We start from the raw sequence: 23,220 nt of genomic DNA, 5'->3' as shown, positions 1-23,220 counted from the left end.
ATTAGAGTATAGGAAGCTCATTGGCTATGCTATAACAAATAGATGAAAACTACAATGGATTTTACACTCTAGGGATATATAAGTGTTAAAAATTGTAATTTCTTATACAAATAACAGAAAGCTTCATTTCATTATTGTAAGCTCCCAAAATTTATGCTTATTTTTTCTACTTCTGTCAATTTCCTGACACATTTAACACAAGCAGGGAAACCTTTTCAGTAAATTGAACATGTGGAGCTCACACATGTAGTGAAGGATACTGGCCAAGTGACATATGTCCCATATTGTTTGAGTTTCCCATCTATTCTTTGCTTCAGACCCCCATACAAGTTTATTCTTTTCTTAAGCAACCTGTGAATTTGCAGTATCTTTTTTGGCTCTTACAGAGTTGGGGCTGGCAGCGGCTCTGATAGTTTTACACCAAGCTCTCCTGTAGCCATTTGGTTGCTGAGTTCTCAGCTTTCTCCACTTTTCAGTTGTCCACAGCCTGGTCTCTGCTCTTGAAGGCCTGACTTATCATTTCTTTTTCTTTTTTCAAACCTATCCCTGACTCCAAAATACTGAATACGTTCCTTCCACTGGGCTTTATTTAAAGATTGTTTCCGACAAGATGCCCCTTCATTCTTCAGTTTATCTTTTCTGGAGAGTTTCTCTCCACCCCGCTTCCGCTTCCCAGGCTTGAGGTCAGGGTTTCATGTTTGGGATGCTTTTTATGCAATTCTTGAAATTTATTCCACATATTTAAGGGAATTCCAGAAAGGCACACTTCATGTGCATTGACATGTGGCTCTGTTTCAGTTTTTGGTCTATCTAAGAGAAATCTGAGATTTGTTTCTCTCATTATCTGACCTTTCTCTTCCTGTGAGTTCAGGCTTCATCGGCAGAGTTCAATGCAACATCACTTAGGCCAGGAGGAAGCAGCCCACGCCCTGTCTTTCCTGAAGTTCAAGTCTTTAAGAGAGTAGCTCTTAGAAAGGTACACCTTCTCCTGCTGGCTGCACACCTGGAAGCCTGCAGGCTCTGGGGCAGAGCCTCACTATAATCCCAATGTGGGAAGAATCCCCTCCTGGGCATAACACTCAATGGCCAGGTCCCAGGTAGGATTTCTAGCCTGTTGACATTTTCATGCACTGCAAGTGTTTTCCAGGATTCACTGATTATATACATAGTCCATTTTCTCAATGGGGAGCGTCCTTACCCCCTCACTTTGGTGGGACAGAAAACCCCTTTCCCACCAAAGAGCTTGGGAAGGTGCTGAGCTGCCCCTTCCAAGGAAAATATGGGCCTGGCTGGGGTCTTCTCTGGCCTAATCTGCCTGTGCTGGGCCTCCTGGCAGATCCTCTGGAACTGTCACCAGGAGCCCAAGCCCATATTTAATTTTGTGTTAGGCTTTATGGACAATGGATCTTTGTTAGGACTACTCAACTCTCTCTGCCCATTGTAGTGAGAGATCTCATTGCAATCGATTGGAGTTTGGGTTCCAATAAAATTTTATTTATAAAAACGGTTGGTGGGCCTGGGTTTGGCCCACAGGCCCTAGTTTGCCCACCTTGGGTTTAAGATGTGATTTTCAATAAATCAGGTTAATAAGTTATTTTGTCTCCCATGTTGCTTTAACATAGTACTAAGCAAATGCATAAAGTACATTGATTTTGTTGAATATACTCTGATGTACTTTGAACGTTCTTTGTTCAATGATGAACAGTTATTTCCAATGGCTGAATAATAATTATAACTACTTTTTCTGGTAATGCTTCAATGAAGTTCTCAGAAAATATGTAAGGGATCGTCTATATGTTGTATTTGTAAATATTTAATTTACAGTTAAAAACTGGAGATTTGATTTTAGTAAGAGAAAAGTTTTGATAAGTGCATCTGGAGTGTATAGTCTAAGCAAAACTGAAAGGTTTTTCTAAACCAAACTGTGACCGAGAAGAATGTTTTTAAAAAGCTTTAAAAAAATTAGTTTTGCTTCAGGTAATGTGAATATAGCCAAAATATCTCTCTGTTTATAGACCAGTGACTTAATGTTTGAAGCATTATTCATCCCATCAGTCTCCTGGGTGTGTGTTGAGTAGACAGTGTTTGTTCAGTGTAGTTTCAAAATGCAGGATGGTTTATCATGAGAAAAAAATGCAGGATTGTGTGGTCTTGGCTTGACTTAGTGTCACAAGTTACTGACTGTTAAATGTGATACGGAAATGTTTAAATCACACCGAGGTTTTCCCTGCAGCCGCCTAACCTCTTGTATCCTTACTGTCAGCCTTTGTCCCACCAAGATGGAAGAGCTTCGGTCATGGTGCTCAACGTTTGGCTTCTTGGTCCAGTGCCCTGCTTCCTCCCAGAGCTTTCCACTCTGTCCCCTGGGACAATTTTATGGTGAACACTCCAACATTTACCCCTCCCCTAAACCTTCTCTTTACCTCTTTGCCTTAAGAGAAAGCCAGTCCTCCTTTTTTCCTGTTGCCTTCTCCAGTGGAGTTTGCCATCTCTCGCCCACCTCAGGGCTGGAAGAAGTGGCCACTTCCAGAGAGTTAGCCTGAAATGTTCACACAGAAGTATCTATGCCTTAGACCAGTTGGTTAGACTGTCCAAGATCCTTCTTCCTCACTGCTTGCTGACCTCTGACCTCTCACTTGCTCCTTCTTATTCATTGAAGACTTGAGCACCTGACTCATGCATCCCTCCTGCCCTGACCTGCCATCACCCTGGGTAACACAGTGTAGACTGGGAGGGTGCATCAGGTTCTCTCACTTCCCAATCCACGACATCCTTTCCTACTCCAGCCACTTTCTTTGACATCCTAATCCTGGATTTAGTTATTTCCTGGAAGGGCTGCACTTTTGCATTATTAAATCCCAGCATCTTACTCTACAGCTTACCCAGCAGCTTCAACTAAACCTGCTTAGTCAAAACCCCTTTACTTTCTTCCTTCTTACCAGCTGCCTGGCTCTACTTCCCTCCCTGCTTAGTGTAGTCTGCACGGGCTAACACTAAGCCACTTTCTTGAGATTGTCTTCAAACTGGCTCTCTTGTCCTCTCACAGCTACCTGGGAAAACCCAACTGCTGACGGCCTGCTCAGGTAGTCTTGATCTGCACGAACTCCAGGTTGCCCCGACCCTACTTGTGTGGAGTGGGTCCCAACAGATCCCAGCTAGTTTCAGAATCGTTGGTCTACTCAGTGTCTCTTAATTAAGAGGTTATTTACCCAGGACCTGCAGGAGGGCTGCAGTTCCCTCAATTCTTTTCTAGTTATCTCCGGATCCTTTACACATGTATACAGCTACTCATGTTCCTTCTGGGTTATCCAGTCAAGTCTTAGCTCTTTCAACCTGAAGCATCACTTCATACCAGTTATCAGATGGCTGTGCCTTCTCCCACAATGTCTTCCTGGAGGTTTAACTCCAGGGAGATTTAACTCATTTCATCAAGACTTTTGTAGAAGGCAGATAAGACCAGTCACCTTCAGTCTTATTTTGACTTTAGACTTTGACTGGATGCAATTCAGAAGCATCTTGCCTTGCTTAGACAAGCTAGAGTTCGTAAGGCACTGTGCATACTCTTGTGTAAATTAGTCTGCTCATTTTGAGGATTAAGAGTATGTTACATGGGGCTTCCCTGGTGGCGCAGTGGTTGAGAATCTGCCTGCTAATGCCGGGGGCACGGGTTCGAGCCCTGGTCTGGGAAGATCCCACATGCCGCGGAGCAACTGGGCCCGTGAGCCACAATTACTGAGCCTGCGCGTCTGGAGCCTGTGCTCCGCAACAAGAGAGGCTGCGATAGTGAGAGGCCCTTGCACCGCGATGAAGAGTGGCCCCCGCTTGCCGCAACTAGAGAAAGCCCTCGCACAGAAATGAAGACCCAACACAGCCAAAAAAAAAGAGTATGTTGTTACAGAAGCTGTAACGTGGCTTGATTTCTCACGTCGAGATGCCGGGAAGTGGCATGGAAGTGTATGGTTCTCCCCAGTCCACGACTCGCGATCATTTTGGGTCAAGTGTGTGGGTAGGTGTATGACGAAGCCTTTTGTTGTAATGCAGTTACCACAGTGGCCTGGAGCATCAGCTTAGGGTTCAAAAAATAACAGCATTCGTGGCATAAACAGTGATCATTGTCACCAGTGAAAGCACTTATTAAACAACCACATTTTGAAAAATGTCCAAATGTAGTTGAGTAACGAATGCAGGCGGTTTTAAGTCTTTTTGTTCTGCACTGACATTTGTTCTATTATTAGCCTCTTTCTGGAATATGGCTTTCATGGTGTGGCCATTAAGGAATTCATCAAAATTTCATGTGGCCTGCGTGGGTCTCCATTGTCTGTGGCTGCCATCTGGCTCTGCTTTAGGCTGGGGCGATCATCATTTCATGCGGCGCTCCCGGTCCCCCTCCCTGCCGATACCCAATCTGTTTTCCTTCTCCTCCAGCTTTTCTGTCTTCTGACTTCATTCTCTGTTCCAGGATGTAGGATGTCTGTCATTATTCTCTGTTAGGGGAGGAAAATATTAGTTCACGCTGGTTTTCGGCTTTTCCTTTTCCCCTAAGACATTAGTTAGGGCTTTCATGTGCTGCCAGAAGCTCTCAGGTGTTTTTCCCCAGCGTAGGTACCATCTGTCTGATCCAGGACTCTTGTTCCTGGATCATGGCCTGAGAGGTAGGGAGGCTGGTTTGCTGTCCCATCTCCTCCCACTTTCCACTGCTGCCTTTTCTTTTTCCTGAACTGTGTTCTTTTAGTCTCTGAATCTGAATTAAACCTTCTCTGTATATCTCACACAGCAGTTTCTCTTTTCTTTTTCACCTTTTGGCCTTTAGGAGAAGTGAATTAAGATTTTTTTTTTTTCTTACAAATGTTTGTTGTTGTGTATGTTACACAGTGGGGGAGGGCAGGAGAAGATGTGTAACCTTGACGGAGGTTCCTGAGCTCCATAAAGTTTCAGTCTAGGACAGAAGAGCAGACACGGCCACTTGATGGTGACATAAGGCAGAACGGGGTATCTACTGAACTAGTGGCTCAGGAAATCGGTCTCACGGAAGATGTAGAGGGAGAAGGACTCTTTTGGGGGCAGTGGTATTTGGGGAAAACAGTGGAGGGGTATACTTTGTGTTGTTGAGATGGAGGGATGAAGGCACTGGAGGATACTGATTTCTTGTGTTTACACAGAATCAAGGAATCACGTGTGAGAATCCAGGGGTGAAAGACCTGGAGGGAGGGAGGGAAGCCTTACCCTAAGGACAAATGGACCTTTGGAAGATTTTGAGCAGTGGTTTTGATTTTTAAGGAATGATAGGTAGCCTTTGAAGTACAGAGTAGAAAAGGGGGAGATCAAGGCAACGTGATCAGTAGGTTGTTGAAATGTTACATCTGCCAGAGGAGAAGCCGAGAACTGGGGTGGAGAGAATTGACGTGGATTTGGAGGGACGGGAAGGTTCATGCTCGTGCTTTGAGTCTGGGCAGCTGGGAGGGTGTTGGTATCATGATTTCAGTAGAGAAGAGAGGTGTGGCGGTTCAGTCCTGGGTGAGAGGGTGAGGTCTGTCTTACATGTGGGCTCTGTGATGATGTCTGGGTGCCCAAGAGGAGATGCCCATCGGGGAGGTGTGAATATGAGGCTGGAGGGGCGCTTCGGGGGAAGGACAAGGGTTGCAAGTTCAGGGCTACCTGCTTGGCGTTTGTAATTGAATGAGCAGAGTTTTAGAAGGTGGAGGAAGGACGCTGAGCAGGTGAACTGAAGAATTTGGAGGGCGTGGTTGGCCGGTCAAGCTTCACGGTTTGGAGGAGGGTGAAGTAATTACCCTGGAGAAGTTTTCCGGACTAACCCATACCCTCCTGCCTTGCACACATTCTGTCACGCCCAGCTGCCCTCTGCCAGGGATCCTTCTCGGTTTTGCCTGAACATTCAGACGCTTCTTCAGTTTGTTGTGCTTGGTTGCCTGCCCTTATTATCTCCCTTTTAAAGCATAGTTCTAGGCTCGGAGAGCAGAATCCACGTATAACCTAAGCCTCATAGAACCCAGATCTGTGAGCGTCCCTGATGCTTTACTGGACGAGAGAGAAATCATCCAGAGTACGGAGAGGAATCTTAGACATCTCACCCATATGTTCGAACATTTTTTATATCAGGAGTTTACTTTCTGCAAAAATGCAGGTCATTCCACATTGGAGAATTTTATTATGGTAGAAAGTTGTTCCATGTAGTGGGTCCCAGGTCTACAATTTAAACAGATTGTACATTTTAACGTGGAAATTTTTCTACAGAAGTGTCAAAATCTATTGTGTGTTTCAAAATCAATTTGGTAGAAACACATCAGAAGCTCTTATAGAATGAATAAAGGAGACAGATTAGTGGTGTTTATATTACTTAATTTTTTTCAGCCGTATTGAGGTATAATTGACAAATCAAACTGTAAGATATTTTTCTTTTTTGTTTTCATCAAATGTTGCTTGGTGATATGTTTTTAAGCTATTTTGTTGAATTAAAAAAAAATGTACTTGGATCTAGCCATGAAAACTAGGAAACAGTAATTCCCCAACTGAGGTATAAACCGCAGCTTATACCTCTGCAGTACCAGGAACTCGCCAGCAGGTGGTAGCAGAGAGCAGGAACTGATTTCCTGTTCGGTTTCCTTCGATTTCCAATAAAGAACCAAAGAACCATTTAGAGTTGTGAGCTGTAGTGATGATTTACTCCAAATTCTTTTTCTTATAAGGAAATCAAGACTCACAGAGCTCTAGATACCTAACACTAAAGCAGTGTTTATCGGAGACCATTCTTAGCAAAACTCCGTAAGGGCGCTTCTGGAGAAGTTGAACTTCAGGTGTCTGTCTAGGCTGTTTGAATCAGGCTCGCTTAGAGAAAGGCCTGGGACCTGTATTGTTTTACAGGCGCCACAAGTGATTCTTTTATACGCTAAATTCTGAGTCAACGAGAGAGAGTCCTTCCTACAGGGCAGGAGTTATGCGGGGCCTTCAGAATTCAATGAAAATCCCTGCGGATTTTCAAACTGACATGCCCGCAGGGCCAGCCAGGTGGTGAACTGGGGCGAGGAAGGGTGGGTGTAGCAGATGGGAGGATAGGGTCTGTGGCTCTCTGCAGAGTGTGTTCTCCCCGGGGCCGCCCATCACTAACTCAGGGCAGCCAGTTGTGGCTATGAGGTAATGCATGCCCAGCGTTGGCAGACCTTTTCTTTTTTAAAGACAAGCTGGTGATCCAGCTCTTTGCTTCCTCTTGCCCAACTTCAACATTGTGTGTGGGCCAAACAAAACGTGTCCAGGTCGGAGTCAACCTGTCGGCTGTGACGGCCCCTTCAAGGACTTAGGCCGGTAGGGGAGGCAGGGAGGCGAGTACACATGTGCCTGCAGTGATGTGAATGTCACGGGCAGCCAGGAGTTGAAGGCGCAGCGAGGGAAGAGGGAGCCCTTAGCACTGCGTGAGGGGGTCAGGCACACGTTCTGACATTGAGCTCTCAAGGTCGGCGATATATTTTTTTTCTGGGTGGGGGGGGAAACAATCTCGTCCATTTGTATGGGCAGAGTCTTCTTTCTGTTATCCTAAGATGGAACATTCATATCAATCTTTTCACGTGTCACTATACCAGGATACAGTTGTCCCTTGGTACCTGTGGGGGATTGGTTCCAGGATCTCTTGGGGATACCAAAATCCGGGGATGCTCACGTCCCTCAAATAAAATGCCCTAGTGCAGTCGGCCCTCCATATTCGTGGGTTCCACATTCCCAACACTCGGTACAGAGGGCCGACTGGTGTTAAAGAAGTTACTCTCAGTGCTTCCATTTTTATAGTCTTGAAACAAAATTTAAATTATTACTAAAAATTATTACTAAATTAAATTATTACTAACATTATTACTAAAAACTAAAATTATTACTCAGCCAAGGATATTTTAAACTAATAATTAGACGTGTTATGGAGCCCTGAGCAATATCTACTTTTGAGATAAATAACCTGGACACTTTGTTGATCTATTAAGGCCCTAGAAAGAACCTAGGAGAAACTTTGTTCCTACAAGTCGTTTGAGGAAAACTGACTTCGGAACCATTCTGTTGTGGGGATGGTAATTAATTCACAACAGGAGCTAATGTGGAGGGGCTATGGCCCTCTGTGTCCCATCTTACCTGTGTTTTCTGTTTTGAAACCATATACGTAAAGTGAGCTATAAAAAAAGGCCATAACTGCACTTAAGAAAACTTAGGGTTGTAGAATTGTTTAGAGATAATGCAAAGATGACACATTTAAAAGTAAAAAGATAGGGGGCTTCCCTGGTGGCGCAGTGGTTGAGGGCTGCCTGCTAGTGCGGGGGACGTGGCTTCGGGCCCTGGTCTGGGAAGATCCCGCATGCCGCGGAGCACCTGGGCCCGTGAGCCACGGCTGCTGAGCCTGCGCGTCTGGAGCCTGTGCTCCGCAGCGAGGGACGCCGCGATGGTGAGAGGCCCGCGCACCGCGATGAAGAGTGGTCCCCGCTTGCCGCAACTAGAGAAAGCCCTCGCACAGAAATGGAGACCCAACGCAGCCAAAAATAAATAAATAAATAAATAATTTAAAAAAAAAAGTAAAAAGATAGATGCAAGTATATAAAAGGAAATATCATGATTAAAACATTTCTGTATGTGAGGTAGTGGGCTGGAAGTTTCACTTTGCAAATTTAGACCTATTCCTATGAAATTATAAATAAGTTTTTTAGGGAGATAGGTGTTTAGGAAATAGTAAACAAATTACTTTAATAGCTTAACATATAGTGAACTTCCTTTGTGTATGGGGTATGAGATGGTATTGAACACCTTTTAAAAAGTCTTCTTTATTGAACTTGAATAAAATGCACACATTTTTAAGTGTACAATTCGTTGAGTTTTTTAAGAACATGTTTCTTGAGATATAATTCACAAACCATACAATTCACCCTTTTGAAGTGTACAGTTCATTGGTTTTTAGTGTATTTGCAGGATTGTGCAACCCTCACCCCAGCCTAATTTCAAAACGTTTTCGTCACTCCCAAAGACACCCTATACCCATTAGCACTCACCCATTCTTCCCTTCCCTTAGTCCCTGGCAACCACTAATCTACTCTCTGTTGCTATGGTTTTGCCTTCTCCGGGCATGTCACAGAAATGGAATCATAATATGTTGTCTTCTGTGCCTGGTTTCTTTCACTTAGCCTCATGTTTTCTAGGTTTGTCCATGATGTAGATGTATCAGTACTTCATTCCATTTTATGGCTGAATGATATTCCATTGTATGGTTATACCATATTCTGTTTATTCATTCATCAGTTGATGGATTGATGGGTTATTTTCATTTTTTTGGCTAACACAAGTAATACTGCTATGAAAACTCATATACAGGTTTTTGTGTGAACATGTATTTTTATTTCTCTCGGGCATGTACCTAGGAATAGGAGTGTAATTATCTCTTTGCTTCCTAGAAATTTACTGTTGAATGGAAGGAAGGCTGACGATTGTGTACCAGAAGGACGACATTGTTAGTTTGCAGTAGGAATCCATCAAGAATCATTTAGGCAGCTCCTGTGTCACAGGTCACCTCAAGTTCGTCCCTTAATGCCAAACTTACACTGGGGAGTAAAGCATATCCTAGGGGTGTGACTATCCATTTGAAGTTCATGTAAAATAAGTAGTGACTTTCACCTGTAATACAGATACACTATTTCCCAAAATGAATGTTTCCCACAGTGATGACTCTCATAGTAATTCACCGGGAGGTAAGCAGGTTAATTGTTGAGACTTGCTAATGTGTGTGTGTGTGACATTTCTGCACAAAACAATGATGTCTCTTGACTCTTGAGAACCAGTGATTATATTAAGCATTTGAACTCTACTTAAACTATCCTGATAATGGATATTCACGTCTACATGTGCCTTGTGTGCTATTTATTTAAAAAACTCCTTGATCGTGGAGAAAAAAATAGTTTATGCACTAGACTAGGCTTTTGGTAGACTTTTTTTTCCTTTGCAATATTTTACCTATTGTCTGCAACAGCTTAAGTTTGGAGCATGAACTTGTATTTATAGGCAAAATGTACTTTATACTTTATTCTTTAGAAGTAGTTTTGTGATTCTTAACAAAGTATAGCTGTAAAACTTGAGCACATTTTTGTGTGTCATGTTTTTGGTGAATTTAACTAGCTGCTAATAGGGCTCAGGTTGTCTTGGATTTCATATCTAGATGAAACGTGGTACATAAATTGTCAGCCCTGGAGCAAATCTTTCTTCCCTTGGTTTTATTTAGTTCTTTCCAGTTGTTTTCCATTTGTGGCTTATTAATGGTTGTGGTTTAGCAAAAACAATCGGAGACTCTAAGCTAAAAGTTGGTATGAGGAAGTGGCCACTTCTCCTGGACCGGAAATTATGTTTAAACTCATTCCTTTTTTTTTTGCCCCCAAAATATCTGAGTGTAGCTGGCATTTGGCCTAATGATGATTAAGAATTTGGAGGGTTTATAAAGACAGTTGGCTTTTAATTATCCAGAACACACCGGGAGCTGTGTACTTGGCTGTTTGTCTTCCCTTCCCGGCTGCGTGAAGACTTGGGAGCCTTCCCAACAGGAGGGGAAGTGGGGAGGTGTAATTTACACTAGCCGCTAAGACCAAGGGCTTACCATGGGCAGTGGGGCAGAAAATGTTTAGATTTTTGACCACTATGAGACTTTTGGATTCCATTTAGAATTCAGTGATCTGTGCAATTCTAATACCACGATCTTGGAAGACTGTGAGTTGGCTTTGGGTTTGCTATCAAGTGATATTAGCATTGGCGAAAATAGTCCTGGTATATGCCGGGATATTATGTAGTACAATGCCAAATCTTAAGAGAGGCCAGTGACTTGAGAATTATGTCACTTAAAGCAATGCTGAATATACAATATAAGTTAACCAAGAACATGCTGTAATTCAGAGGCTTAACCACATTTTAGAGAGATGCCTAGGCTTAAAATGCCATTTTGACCACATATTTCAAAACAGGGTTAGACTTTTAAAGAGGAATTTCCAAGAATTACTTCATCTTTTTATATTCCTAGTGCCAAGCACCATGCCAGGTACGTGCATAGCAATTGTCATTACATGATTTTTGAATGAGTGAATAACCAAATACTTTCTTAGTATCTTAGTTAAAATTAAGAAAGATAATTTAAATGGAAAATTGAATTCTAATGTATTCTTCGGTCTGGAAGAAATTTATGTAGCAAATCAGTGGTGAAATGCTCTCAACTTTGAGGTTTTCATCTAAGAATATTCCCTATTAAAAAGGTGTATCACTAGAGTGATATGTTTCCATAGACTCTTGTATGTGTTTGTTCTTGAGCTAGTGACAAAACTAGGGTGAGTGATTTTTAGGAACTGAGGCAGATTCTTCTTCTAAAACACAACCAATCCCCACCCTCTCTACCCCCCATACACTTGAAATTTAACCATCAGTTTTGCTTTTTTTTGGGTCTTGCTCTTCCTTGCTTCAAATACTTGTAGTGCAAATATTCATCAGAAGAGTAATTAGATTTAACATAAGTGATTAGTATGTGTAAGCCGTATTTCAACCAATGAGAAGTTGGGTAAGACAGTCCTGCCCTTGAGAGTATGCAGAATAGGCTGGGATGGCTGGGAATAGGTTCCTAATTACATTGTCAGGTTCACTCAGTGCTTCCATAGAGACTCTCATTGGACGCTCACTGCCTGTTATGTAGAGACTGACCTAGGTCTCAACTCAAGCAAGCATATTTTAACTCAGTTTCCTCATGTCAAGATGGGGTAAGAGTGTCCACCACACAGGGTTGCTGTGAAGATTAAGGGAGATCGTGCACAAAGTAAACAGAGTAAGTGTTAGCTGTCAATCCTGGAACCCCTTTTCTAGCTGAGAAGACTGAGGCCTGGGGAAATTGGGAGACTTCATTATACAAAGGAGTCTGAGACTCCGTCTCAGCTTCTCTGACTTCAGATTTTTATTAGGGTAGTTTAAAAAGGACACTACCCATACTCCCAGGTATCAAAACCAAACTTATGGTTACCAAAGGGGATACGTGGGGGGATGGGGGATGGGGGGAGAGATAAATCAGGAGCTTGGGATGAACATACACACACTACTATGTATAAAATAGATAACCAACAGGGACCTACTGTATAGCACAGGGAACTCTACTCAATATTCTGCAATAACCTATATGGGAAAAATATCTGAAAAAGAATGCATATATGTATTCAATATATGTATAACTGAATCACTTTGCTGTACACCTGAAACTAACACAACATTGTGAATCAACTATACTCCAATAAAATTTTAAAAAAATAAGATAAAAAGGACAGAGCCCCACCCTTTTTGGAAGAATTGGTTTCTCTAAAATTGTGAATAACCTTTTCAGTAATTTTACTCTGGGCAAGGAAAGAGCTAGAAGGTAGACTTTTTTAATATTTAAATTATGTTTAGTTTTTACCTAATATTTTCGACGTGTGCCACAATCCTTGCATTATAGGTTTTTAGTACGTGTGACCAATGAGATTTGTCGAAGTTATTGAATCTTAAATAATGTATACGTCTCATGGAATTCATTATAAAAATTGGACCTGTTTTGCGGCATCATGGGAATCATATAATGATTGCTTCAAAAATGAAGTTTGATGGAAGAAAGGAGAGAAGGGTGTTTTAATTCTTTGGTGGCTTTTTAGAGACTGAAAACACCACAGCTCCTTGATGTGTGCCAGCCTGGGGGGGAGTCTATCTGTGGAAACCATGTCCTATAAGGGCTCTCTCATTGGAAGGTGGGATACTAGGTTATGTTTCTGAATGAAAACGTTAAAGCAGACCCTTTGTTTGTGAATTGCTTCATGATGTGGTCCCTGTGTTCCCCAGTGCTTTCTGAGGGTAAATATTCCTTGGGTTTTTGTTTTTTTGGCATGACTTTGGTTGAAATGATTGGCATGAAGATCTTATGTGTGTATCTTAAATGTCCTGATGTAGTAGCTGATCAATCAATTAGTAACTTAATTTGGAATCAACTGTGAGCCCAGTTGAAGCTCATCATCTAGTTTTTGTCAGCAAACATCCCTTTCCCTCTTTTAAAACAAGCTCAAATGGGCCCCGTGTTTTTGCACTGTGATTCACACAAAAGTAAGGTGGAGAGTGCTTTTGGGATTCTAAACATCTTTTAAATGGCTGCTTAAAAGGAACTGAAAAATTTACACGAGATGAGTGCCTGCTGACTTGCATTAGTGAGTGTTTCGCTGATAACAGTCTGGTATAAAGTGGTCTTTGAAAAGTTCCCAGAATGTTTGGGGTTTAGGTCATGTGGTTTCTTGGCCAGAATTGGAACTGAGATGTGAAGTTTTAGAGAAACTTTTTGCTTAGATTGGTGGGAAATCTCATCCAGTGAGAGGATTTAAATAAAGCTGTAAACAAAACAGTAAAGGGTATGAAGATAATTCCCACTGATATATTAAATTAATATATTTCGTAACAAAAGAAATGGCTTTTTTTGAAATTTGCCAACTTGGCACTTATTGAGGGTGTATTCGGTTGGTAGGTATTTTATTCCACAACATATGCCCTTTAAAAGCTTTGTATCAAGGGCTTCTTTGGAGGCTACAGGTGGTAGGACGGGTTTGACAGCAATGTTTGTGCGGTGTGTACTTTTGGCGAGCTGCTCCGCCCTTAACATGCTCAGGGGGAGTAATTATAACTTCACAGGAAACATCTCACCCAAGAGCCTCACACTTGGCCCTCCCTGTTGCTTATTAGCTTTTTTCCAACAAGCACACAGGGTCACATGGCTGGAAGATGCACTGGCCTCGACTACAGTGTGTAGTCTTTTTTTTTTTTTTTTTTTTCTTTTTGAAGATATCAGATATTTTCACATATCATTTGTGGGCTGTGAAGTAGATATGGCAAATACTTCTTTCCTTTTGAAAATTAGGGAACTGAGCAGTAACTTAATAGAAGTGTGTAGAGTGAGATGGGTCCAGGATTAAACCCCAGATGAAATCTGATGTACGTCTTAGGTTATTTCAAGTGGTACTGATTTTATTCAACTGCATTAGGAAAATATGGAAAGGGACAAGGAAGAGGGAAGAAAACAAGTTTTTACAGAAGGCAAGGTGTGGCTGTTTGACGACATAGTGATTACTCCTGTTTGTGTTGACTTTTGATAACTCAGTGGGAAACACGTGGTCTCTATTTAGTTCCTATGAATCACAGCCTCATTACATAAAATGTATCACACCTCAAATAGCTTGCTAATGAGTGAGGTTGAAAATTATTGAAAATCACAATGAGTAATTGTTAGATTAGAACTACCAAACAATTTTTCTTTCAAAATTCTGGAATTTCTTTTAGCATACTGAATTCTTCAAATACGGATGCATTCACATTTTAAAGTATGATTTCATTTTTTTGAACAAAACAGCCTTCACTCTATTTTGAGGTCCTTTCCAGATCTCTATAATTTTTTTTTTTTTTTTTTTTTTTTTTTTTTACAGTTTCCAGGTTATAGAAGGTAGTCTAGTGGAGTTTTATAACGTAACTCAGTTTCTTCCTTTTAAGTAAAGGATGTTACTTCTGGCAACATGGACTTTCTCTTTGCTAAGATGAAACTTTTTATCTTCATTCTACAGAGGGATAGTAATAGCTAATTGTGCTAACATTTGTGAATGCTTTTTCTGAATCAGGCAAGTGCTGAGGGCTTCATATGCAGTATCCCATTTAATACTCTGTGCAGCCCTGTGACATAGGTACTTTGTATCTCTGTTGCATCCGTGAGAAAACAAAGAGGTTAAGCACCCTCTCCAGGGTTATAGGTAGGAGATAGTGGGGCAGGGATTCACAGGCTCTAGAGCCCCGCCCTGGCCTCACCTGGCCATGGTAGGTGCCGTGCTGTGTGTTGCTGTGTTTCTTAAGGAACGTGGCCCAGGCAGCTGCTATAGACTGAAAATCCCTGCTATGAATTTATGTTCTCTTTTTAGTTTAAAACTCTTGGGAAAACTATTTTGTTTTAATTTCTTAGGAGAGGTCTTAGATGAGTTTATATTTATATGGATAATTTATATTGCTAATTAAAAATTTTAGTTTACAGTGATCAGATGTTTTTCCTTGTTGAGCTTGAGGTAGATAGTATATACAGTATGAACATTTTGTAATGTTAATGAAAATGTCAAGAGAAATGCTGAAACCATTTACAGATGAGTTTTCATTTTATTAACATTTAGAATGCCATTTTCTCTCTATCACACACATACACACACACAGTCATTATGTGTTAAGACACAAGTCGTTTTTTTTTTTCAGGAACATTGAAAAAAAGTTAATTCAACATTTTTTATTTACAGAGTTACCTTTTTAATACCCTTAACAGTGGAGGATTATTTTTGAAGGCACATTGCATGGTAAAATACATTAATTTAAATTTAAAAAGTCTAAACACAGATGGAAGACAACTTAATTTTTTTTTTAGTTTAGAAACTCTTTGTGTCTGATGCAGTTGAGACATTCTCTTACTGAGTGCTTGTAAAATGCTGTAGGTTTTTGGTATCTGTTCCATGTGGATGATTCTATAACTTTCTAGAAAGTTAAACTTTCTGAACCTCAACCTTCTTACTAGTGAAAGGGGGAATAATAAGGATTATTAAACTTAAGGATGTGTGCATTTCATAGATGATAAAAATTACCTACATGAAAACTGGTGTCCTTCTCTTCCTTTATCCTTTAAATGTAGGAGACACAGGAAATTGACCTAAATCTGATGGAATCTGACTTCTTTTGAATGTTTTTAAAAAAATATTAATTAATTTATATATCTATTGCACAAGAAACACCTGTGGTTACTACAGAATATACATAAGCAAAAAAAAATACTAAAATTAGCTATAATTCTACCACTTAGAAATAATTACTGTTAATATACTTATTCTATATTTATTTATATAATGCATACTTATATATGCATATTTATATAATGCATAGAGTTATAGAAATTGGGATCATACTCCACGTACTTTTTCACAAATTGCTTTATAATTAATATGTTCAGTATTCTTTACAAGTGATAAATCTACTTTTCTGACACGAATTGAAATTTCATGAAGTTTTCTGTTTTATGGTTATATTATAATTTATCTGATTTCTTATTGTTGAGCATTCAGGGTGTTTTAAGTTGTTGCTATTATGTGTAATGCTGTGAAGCAGTTCTTCTACTGATGTCTCTGAGTTCTTGTCCTGTTGCCTTAATATAAATTCCTAGATCTGCACATAGTGTGCCCAAGAGTATGTGTGTTTAAGATGTCAGACACATTTTACAAATTGCCTTCAGCAATGATGGTGTCATTTTATATTATCTTCAATAGTGTACAGAGCATGCCAGATTCCCATGTCTTCAAAATATAGACTATCATTTAAGAATCTGTTTAGTTTTTACATTCTGTCTTTGTAAATACAGTATAAATGGAGTCTGGTCTTATATCATCATTATTTAGATTTTGATAAGTGTATATGTACAAGAGTACATTCGTATTTTCACATATGGAGGGAGGTGGTCTGAAATCCGCTACATACTATGATTTTGCCTTTCTGTAGTCTTTTTGGAGAAATGAACCATTCTGGATAGTTGGGTTTTCTAAATATCTCTCTCTATTCCATTATTTCTACTTTGTTAATATTCTGAATCTAATGCAGCTTTTTTGTCTATATGGTGCAGAGGTATTCTTTTTTTTTTAAACTTTAAAAAAATTATTTATTTATTTATTTTTGGCTGCGTTGGGTCTTCGTTGCTGCGCGTGGGCTTTCTCTAGTTGCAGCGAGCAGGGGCTACTCTTCGTTGCTGTGGGCGGGCTTCTCATTGCGGTGGCTTCTGTTTGTTGCAGAGCACGGGCTCTAGGCGCACGGGCTTAAGTAGTCGTGGCACACAGGCTCAGTAGTTGTGGCTCGTGGGGTCTAGAGCGCAGGCTCAGTAGTTGTGGCGCCTGGGCTTAGTTGCTTCGCGGCATGTGGGATCTTCCTGGACCAGGGCTCTAACCCATGTCCCCTGCATTGGCAGGTAGATTCTTAACCACTGCGCCACCAGGGAAGTCCCCAGAGGTATTCTTTTGAGGGCTAATTATTGCGATGTGTTGTCAGCGTGTTACTTGAAGGTTGATGTGTGTAATGAGGTTAAGCATATACCTCTGTGAGCCACCCTCAGGTACTTGATTGCACTGCATCTTGGCCATTATAAGCTAATAAGTAGGTGATATTTACCCTGTTTCAGATGAGCAGACTGGGGTTCATGGAGGCTATTCAACTTGCTTAAGGTCACACAGCTACTAGATAATGAAAGTGGGATTTGAATATACTTTTTTTTTTTTTTTAATAGCTACTTTATTTATTTATTTATTTATTTTTGGCTGTGTTGGGTCTTCAGTTCGTGCGAGGGCTTTCTCTGGTTACGGCAAGTGGGGGCCACTCTTCATCGCGGTACGGGGACCGCTCTTCAACGCGGTGCGTGGGCCTTTCACTATCGCGGCCCCTCCCGTTGCGGGGCACAGGCTCCAGACGCGCAGGCTCAGCAGCTGTGGCTCACGGGCCCAGCCGCTCCGCGGCATGTGGGATCTTCCCAGACCAGGGCTCGAACCCGCGTCCCCTGCATTAGCAGGCAGACTCTCAACCACTGCGCCACCAGGGAAGCCCCTGAATATACTTTTGTCTGACTCGCGCCCTTTCTCCTTCCATTTCGTCACTTGCTACACTGCCTCTTGACTGGCCCATCCAGTGCTGTTGACTGTCACTCGTCACTGCTCTCCATGTGTCTGTGGGGCACAACCCTTCTTCCTTCTAACTCGCTGCTTCTAATCTACCTTGATTTGGGAACGTAATCCCTAGATTGTTTCAGTGGTGGGTAATTGAGTATTGGTGGCTCTGAGTGGCTTTCCTAATGACTAGAGAGAATGGGCTTTGACATCTGCTTTGGCTGTTCCTGGGACTTTTTCATGCTTTTCAGCTTTGGGTAGGAGTTCCCAGATAAATGAGATGCTACTGTGTTTTCACTAGCTGGGATTAGTGCTCACCTTGAGTTTGTTCTGGATTTATTTGGGGAGAATTCAAGAGAGTTTGTGCTGCATAGGTTACCTGGGATAATCCATGGGCCACTCAAGGTTATCCCTGAAGGAATATACCATTCCATTTGGATATGTTTTACTGAACTTTTAAACTTTGTGTTTTACTTATGTGGCTATGAGCTCCTTGCACTTTTTTTTAGATCTACACCCAGTATACAAGTAAGTGCGCGTAACGGAGACACTCAGCAAATGTTTAATTCATGCAGCAGTGTAGCCCTTCTGTAGATTAATGACCTTTGTAGGAAAGGATCTGCTACTTCTTCCTGCATTTGAGTGTGTCACCTCCTGGCCCAGGCTCCTGTCCCTGTTTATAGAACCAGCTTGTGAGAAACTAACTTTAGTTCTAGAAATAGCCATTGTTATGTCAGTTACCCATTATTATGTGTACCTATGGCACTGTTGGGTGTTGTGGAAAAGATACAGAAGACATACAGGGACTCTAGGTGGACGGTAAAGGTCACAGTGGTGAGTAAGGACAGCAGGAGCTTTGTAGCTCACCTAGGGTTTAAGGTTAGTGACTTCCCAATCAGGTTTCCGAGATCAGATTTCTCCCTGAAGTGGCAGGTGGAGCAGGGCCTCTGCTTGTGGGTGGTGGGTCCATCTCTAGGGCGGCTGCTGTCCCAGCTGTTGTGGTACACCTGCCCACACCCTTGGCTGGGGACTCAGTCCCAGAGTATTCCTGGAGCACCTTTTCCCTACATGGCCTCCATTTTCTCTGCTACTATTGTCCCAATGGAATCCCCTTTCCTCCCAACCACTTCACCCTCAGAAGACAGAGGAAGACAGAATTGGTAGACACTTTTTCAGCAGTTTCACTAAGAACATTGGTGGCGGTAACCGTAGATGGGCTGTTCATATGTAAAAGCCTTAAGTGGGGAATTGTCTGTTTAGACATGTACCATCTTCCCTCTCTGTCTTTTGTCTCTCAATGTCAGGATTTAATCGTTTTCTTCCTATTGCAGTAAATAGCTCTTTACACACATCAGGGCCATTTCATGAATACGTTTAAGGAGAGTCATGCCCTCTGCTATTTAGCTTTGTAATGAAACTTGAGGAATTTAAGGGTGGAATTGAAATTAATGATGTGCGTATACAGTTGGTATTTCAAGTTTATATCTTAATCTGGTTTTATTTACTCTTAGTAGAGTAGATTGCCCATAGGGCTTTTTTTTAAATAGAAAATATGCTGGAAATTAAGCTTCTAACTTTTGTTTATCCTCCATAAAATGGTTGCATCATAGAAAACACTCGCTGTGGTTTTTTCTGTTTATATTTGTTCATACTAAAATGGTTAACCTTTCTCTTTGTAACATAGAACAGTGCATAGAATTTCCTGTATGGGACAACTTTTGGTGATACATGCACATTCTCCAAGTATGATCTTAGATGCATATTAATTAATCTGATACTGGATTTGACTTGTGTATTATCCCTGATTTAGAGAAAACTAATACCCAAATATGTCTTTCAGGCAGTAACAGAGAAGAATTTTGAGACAAAGGATTTTCGAGCCTCCCTGGAGAATGGTGTTCTGTTGTGTGAGTAAGTATTTAAAGCATTAAAAAAAATAATTCAAAAACAAAGGGGCGCAAGCGTGTGCGTGCGTGTGCGCGTGTGCGTGCCTGTTATGAGGTGTCTTCATTCCCCACCCCACCCCCCCACCGTGGCCACCATAGTCACTGATATGTCTTCTTGGTAACAAGTGAGATTTGATCCCTGCAAATTGACACCCTGACAGTACCAGACAGTAGGAAGGGGTTATCGGTCTCTCTATCTAGAGATAACATTGGTGAAATATATATTATTTTAAATTAGTAAACAAGAAAGATTCTGTTATTGCTTGATGGGCCGGTAGGGGTGGTGGTTGAGAAGCAAGCCCTATCGCATAGCACCAGCTCTCACTTGCTGTGGATATTCTAATGTACGGAGTTGCCTGGTTTAGAAGTTAATTTAAAGCTTGTTTCCTTCATCAGTAAACAGTGATGATTGTAGAACAAATTTAGGCTGTAGCAAATTTTTCTTTGAACCTTTAAGTGGAGTCATTACATTACCACAATCAATTTGAGTCACAGACCAGCCATTCATTCAATTAAGATATTACTGAGAATCACATCTGAGGCTTTGGTTATCCTTAGTCAAATAGGCTTGTGCCATGATTGATGGTACGGGGCCTACAGTGTATGTTTAGTGTAATGTTTTGTTCCCCACTGGATGCAGAATACAGTTAGCCGGGTGGTGACCTTTGGGGATGAGGGGCACACAGTCTGTGGAATAGAAGAATGCAGTCCTGGGTGAGGGTCCAGGTTGCAGACGTGAGCAAATAAAGTATAAGAATGTACTTGTGTATGTACCCACATTTTTGAAACCACTTAAGTATTCCAATCTAGACACTTCTCACATAAGTATGTATGGAATCTGTCCACAAGCAAGCACTGGGAGTGTATGTGCTCATACTTAGATGATTTTGATTATCCTTTTAAAGGAAAGTTGTTTGCAGCAAAGATCAGGAGTCAGAGGGCCTAGGTTTGATTCCTTGCTTCATACTTTTGGACATTTGAGCAAGTGACTTAACATCTGAGCCTTATTTTCTCATCTGTAAGGTGGAGATCAGGGTATCTGATCTGCCTAATTCACAAAGGTGCAAAGTTCTGTAATACAAATATTAAGGTTTCCATAAACTATCAAACTTTGTATGAATACAAGTTGTTGCTAGGAAGACGGCCTTGAAGATAACAGTCTTTATCTCACCAGCTCTGTTGATAGGTGTTCACACTTCTTTGTCTTAGAGCAGTGTTATTAAATTGAATCATATGAAGTGTTGATATTCAAACACCTGTGACCTATAGAAATGTCAATTTCACGTGATTCTACCTAATATGTAGTAGGACAGGCATATGCATAAGGGTCACAAGTAAAGTTTAAGGGATGTTTCTTGTCCTTTTCTGATGCCACATTCAGAGTTGTTGTTGCCAAATAGTGTTTAAACTAATATTAGTAGGTCACGTGGCTAGCTCAGTTGGTCACTGATAGGAAATTATCTTGGTTTGCAAATTATATGTTTTATATATTCTAATGTGTTCAGAAGATGGAGGGAAAAATGGCTGTTAGACGCATGTGATCTGAAAAGAACCTTTAGCTCTGAGTGTAGACTATTTAGAGCTTTGCTGCAAAATAACTTTGATGTCAGTTTTAAGTCCCATAAGTCAGGATAGGAGTTAGGTGGGCTTATGTAGGCAGTGGGCCTATGGAGCACAGAGTTGTTTTTAGACATCTGAAAGCATACAACCCAAATAGGTGATCTTTTTAAGAAGTCACTTTGTGGTTATATAGTTCCGGTGATGAACTATTACTCAAAATATTTTTAGGGGTCCTCCTTTTGGGGGCATAGCCTCCATAACTAGGTCATTAAACATACTTGAGAGTGACAGTTAGTGTTTTATTTAAAACGCAATTTATGCAGCAGCCTAAATTACTTGAGGTGATTTCCAAAAACTATATCCAACCTGAGTATATTGTTACCAGTGAGGATATTCAGAGTTGATAAAAAACTGTTTTGATCACAGGCAGTACTGTTAGATTAAATATTATAAGTTCTACCTTAACGGTCACAGAAAACATTTAGATGCATGTTTAGAGATATATTAGTTTTTTAAAAATGTCATTTAAATTCACAATTTCCAGAAGCTCATTCTTAGATTGTTTCCTTATTGAAATAACACCAGTTTGGGGTTTTGTGCATTACCAGCTAAGTCTAATCAATCTATTTAGTACCCAGTATTCTTTATTTTTATTTTTTAAATTTATTTATCTTTGGCTGCGTTGGGTCTTTGTTGCTGCGCGCAGGCTTTCTCTAGTTGCGGTGAGTGGGGGCTACTCTTCGTTGCGGTGCGCGGGATTCTCATTGCGATGGCTTCTCGTTTCAGAGCACGGGCTCTAGTCGCGCAGGCTTCAGTAGTTGTGGCATGCAGGCTCAGTAGTTGTGGCGCATGGGCTTAGTTGCTCCGCAGCATGTGGGATCTTCCCGGACCAGGGCTTGAACCCATGTCCTGCATTGGCAGGTGGATTCTTAACCACTGCGCCACCAGGGAAGTCCACCCAGTATTCTTTAAATGAATGTTTCCCAAAAGTAGTGTCAGTAAATATTAAGCTGTGGTAATCAGTAATGTTAGTTTATGATGGGATCCCAAAGTACCACATGATGTTTGTATTAAAAAAATCTCTTAATGGTGAATTGCATTATTTTTAGCCACTGGTTAATGAAGGCATTTTAATCTAATAGATGTAGTGCTGGAAAAAAGTCCAGGTAACTATATTCTGTATAAATTTATAACTAAAGAAAAGCCTAGCTGGTTGGTCTACAAAATGATTAAGCATCATTGTTTGATCACATATGCCTGAGTAGTTATTATGTCTAAGAGGAAAGCAAAACCTGCTGTTCAGAAGCCTGGTATTGTAAACCCTGACTTTTAAATTAGTGGTAAATATAGTAAGCTGTCTGTCTTTGAGAATATTTTGCCCATCTGAGATCTCAAGTTTTAGCTGAAATATGACTTAAAAATAAATTCAGATTTTTAAAATATTCTATAGGAGAAGGCTGACTTCTGTTTGGTTCACTGCCAGAAAAATTACCAATTCTTATGAAATATAGGGTCTGCTTATTGCCTTTTAAAAATCTCTAGGCATCCTAGTTCATTATCACCATTAAACAGTTTTCTTATTATTTTATCTAGTAATTTCAGCAGTCTTTTATGCTTTAGTAAGAGTTTATCCTTTTTGAACTGGCATTCTGGAATATCAAAGTCAAGAGTTGGAGGAAATGAGCTCATTATAGCTTTTTCCCAACTGGCACTGTACTGACATTTCAGATAGTTTAAATTGGGTATACACTCTGCACTGAGGTTTCAGACAAGATACACATCTGAATAATGAGGGTAGTTATGTGCATTTATTGCCTTTTAATCTGAAGTTAGTATCTTCTGTAAATCATTTTAGTGTCATTTAGTTTGATTGACTGTGGGATCCAATCAGTTGAGGGCTAAAGAATACTCCCCCAGTCAAAGTCTGTTGTAGTAATTATTTTACTGTATACCTTAGACATGCAGTCTCTCTTGGCTTTATTAAACAGTGAAAT

At 40.8% G+C, this 23,220-nt stretch overlaps 1 protein-coding gene across 16 annotated transcripts in view; it reads left to right on the top strand.

The window, feature by feature from the left end:
- LMO7 (LIM domain 7) overlaps positions 1-23,220 on the top strand; it is a 199,087-nt gene that overhangs the window by 42,341 nt on the left and 133,526 nt on the right. For all 16 annotated transcript variants that reach the window (XM_057532795.1, XM_057532803.1, XM_057532804.1 and 13 more), the window contains exon 2: positions 19,561-19,631. In XM_057532795.1, the coding sequence (XP_057388778.1) occupies positions 19,561-19,631 (71 nt within the window). The remainder of the gene's footprint in view (positions 1-19,560; positions 19,632-23,220) is intronic.

Source organism: Balaenoptera acutorostrata, chromosome 18 (assembly GCF_949987535.1).
Source record: "Balaenoptera acutorostrata chromosome 18, mBalAcu1.1, whole genome shotgun sequence".
Lineage (NCBI taxonomy): Eukaryota > Metazoa > Chordata > Mammalia > Artiodactyla > Balaenopteridae > Balaenoptera > Balaenoptera acutorostrata.
Note: the sequence above shows the minus strand (reverse complement) of the source record. Positions and strands in the feature narration are given on the sequence as shown.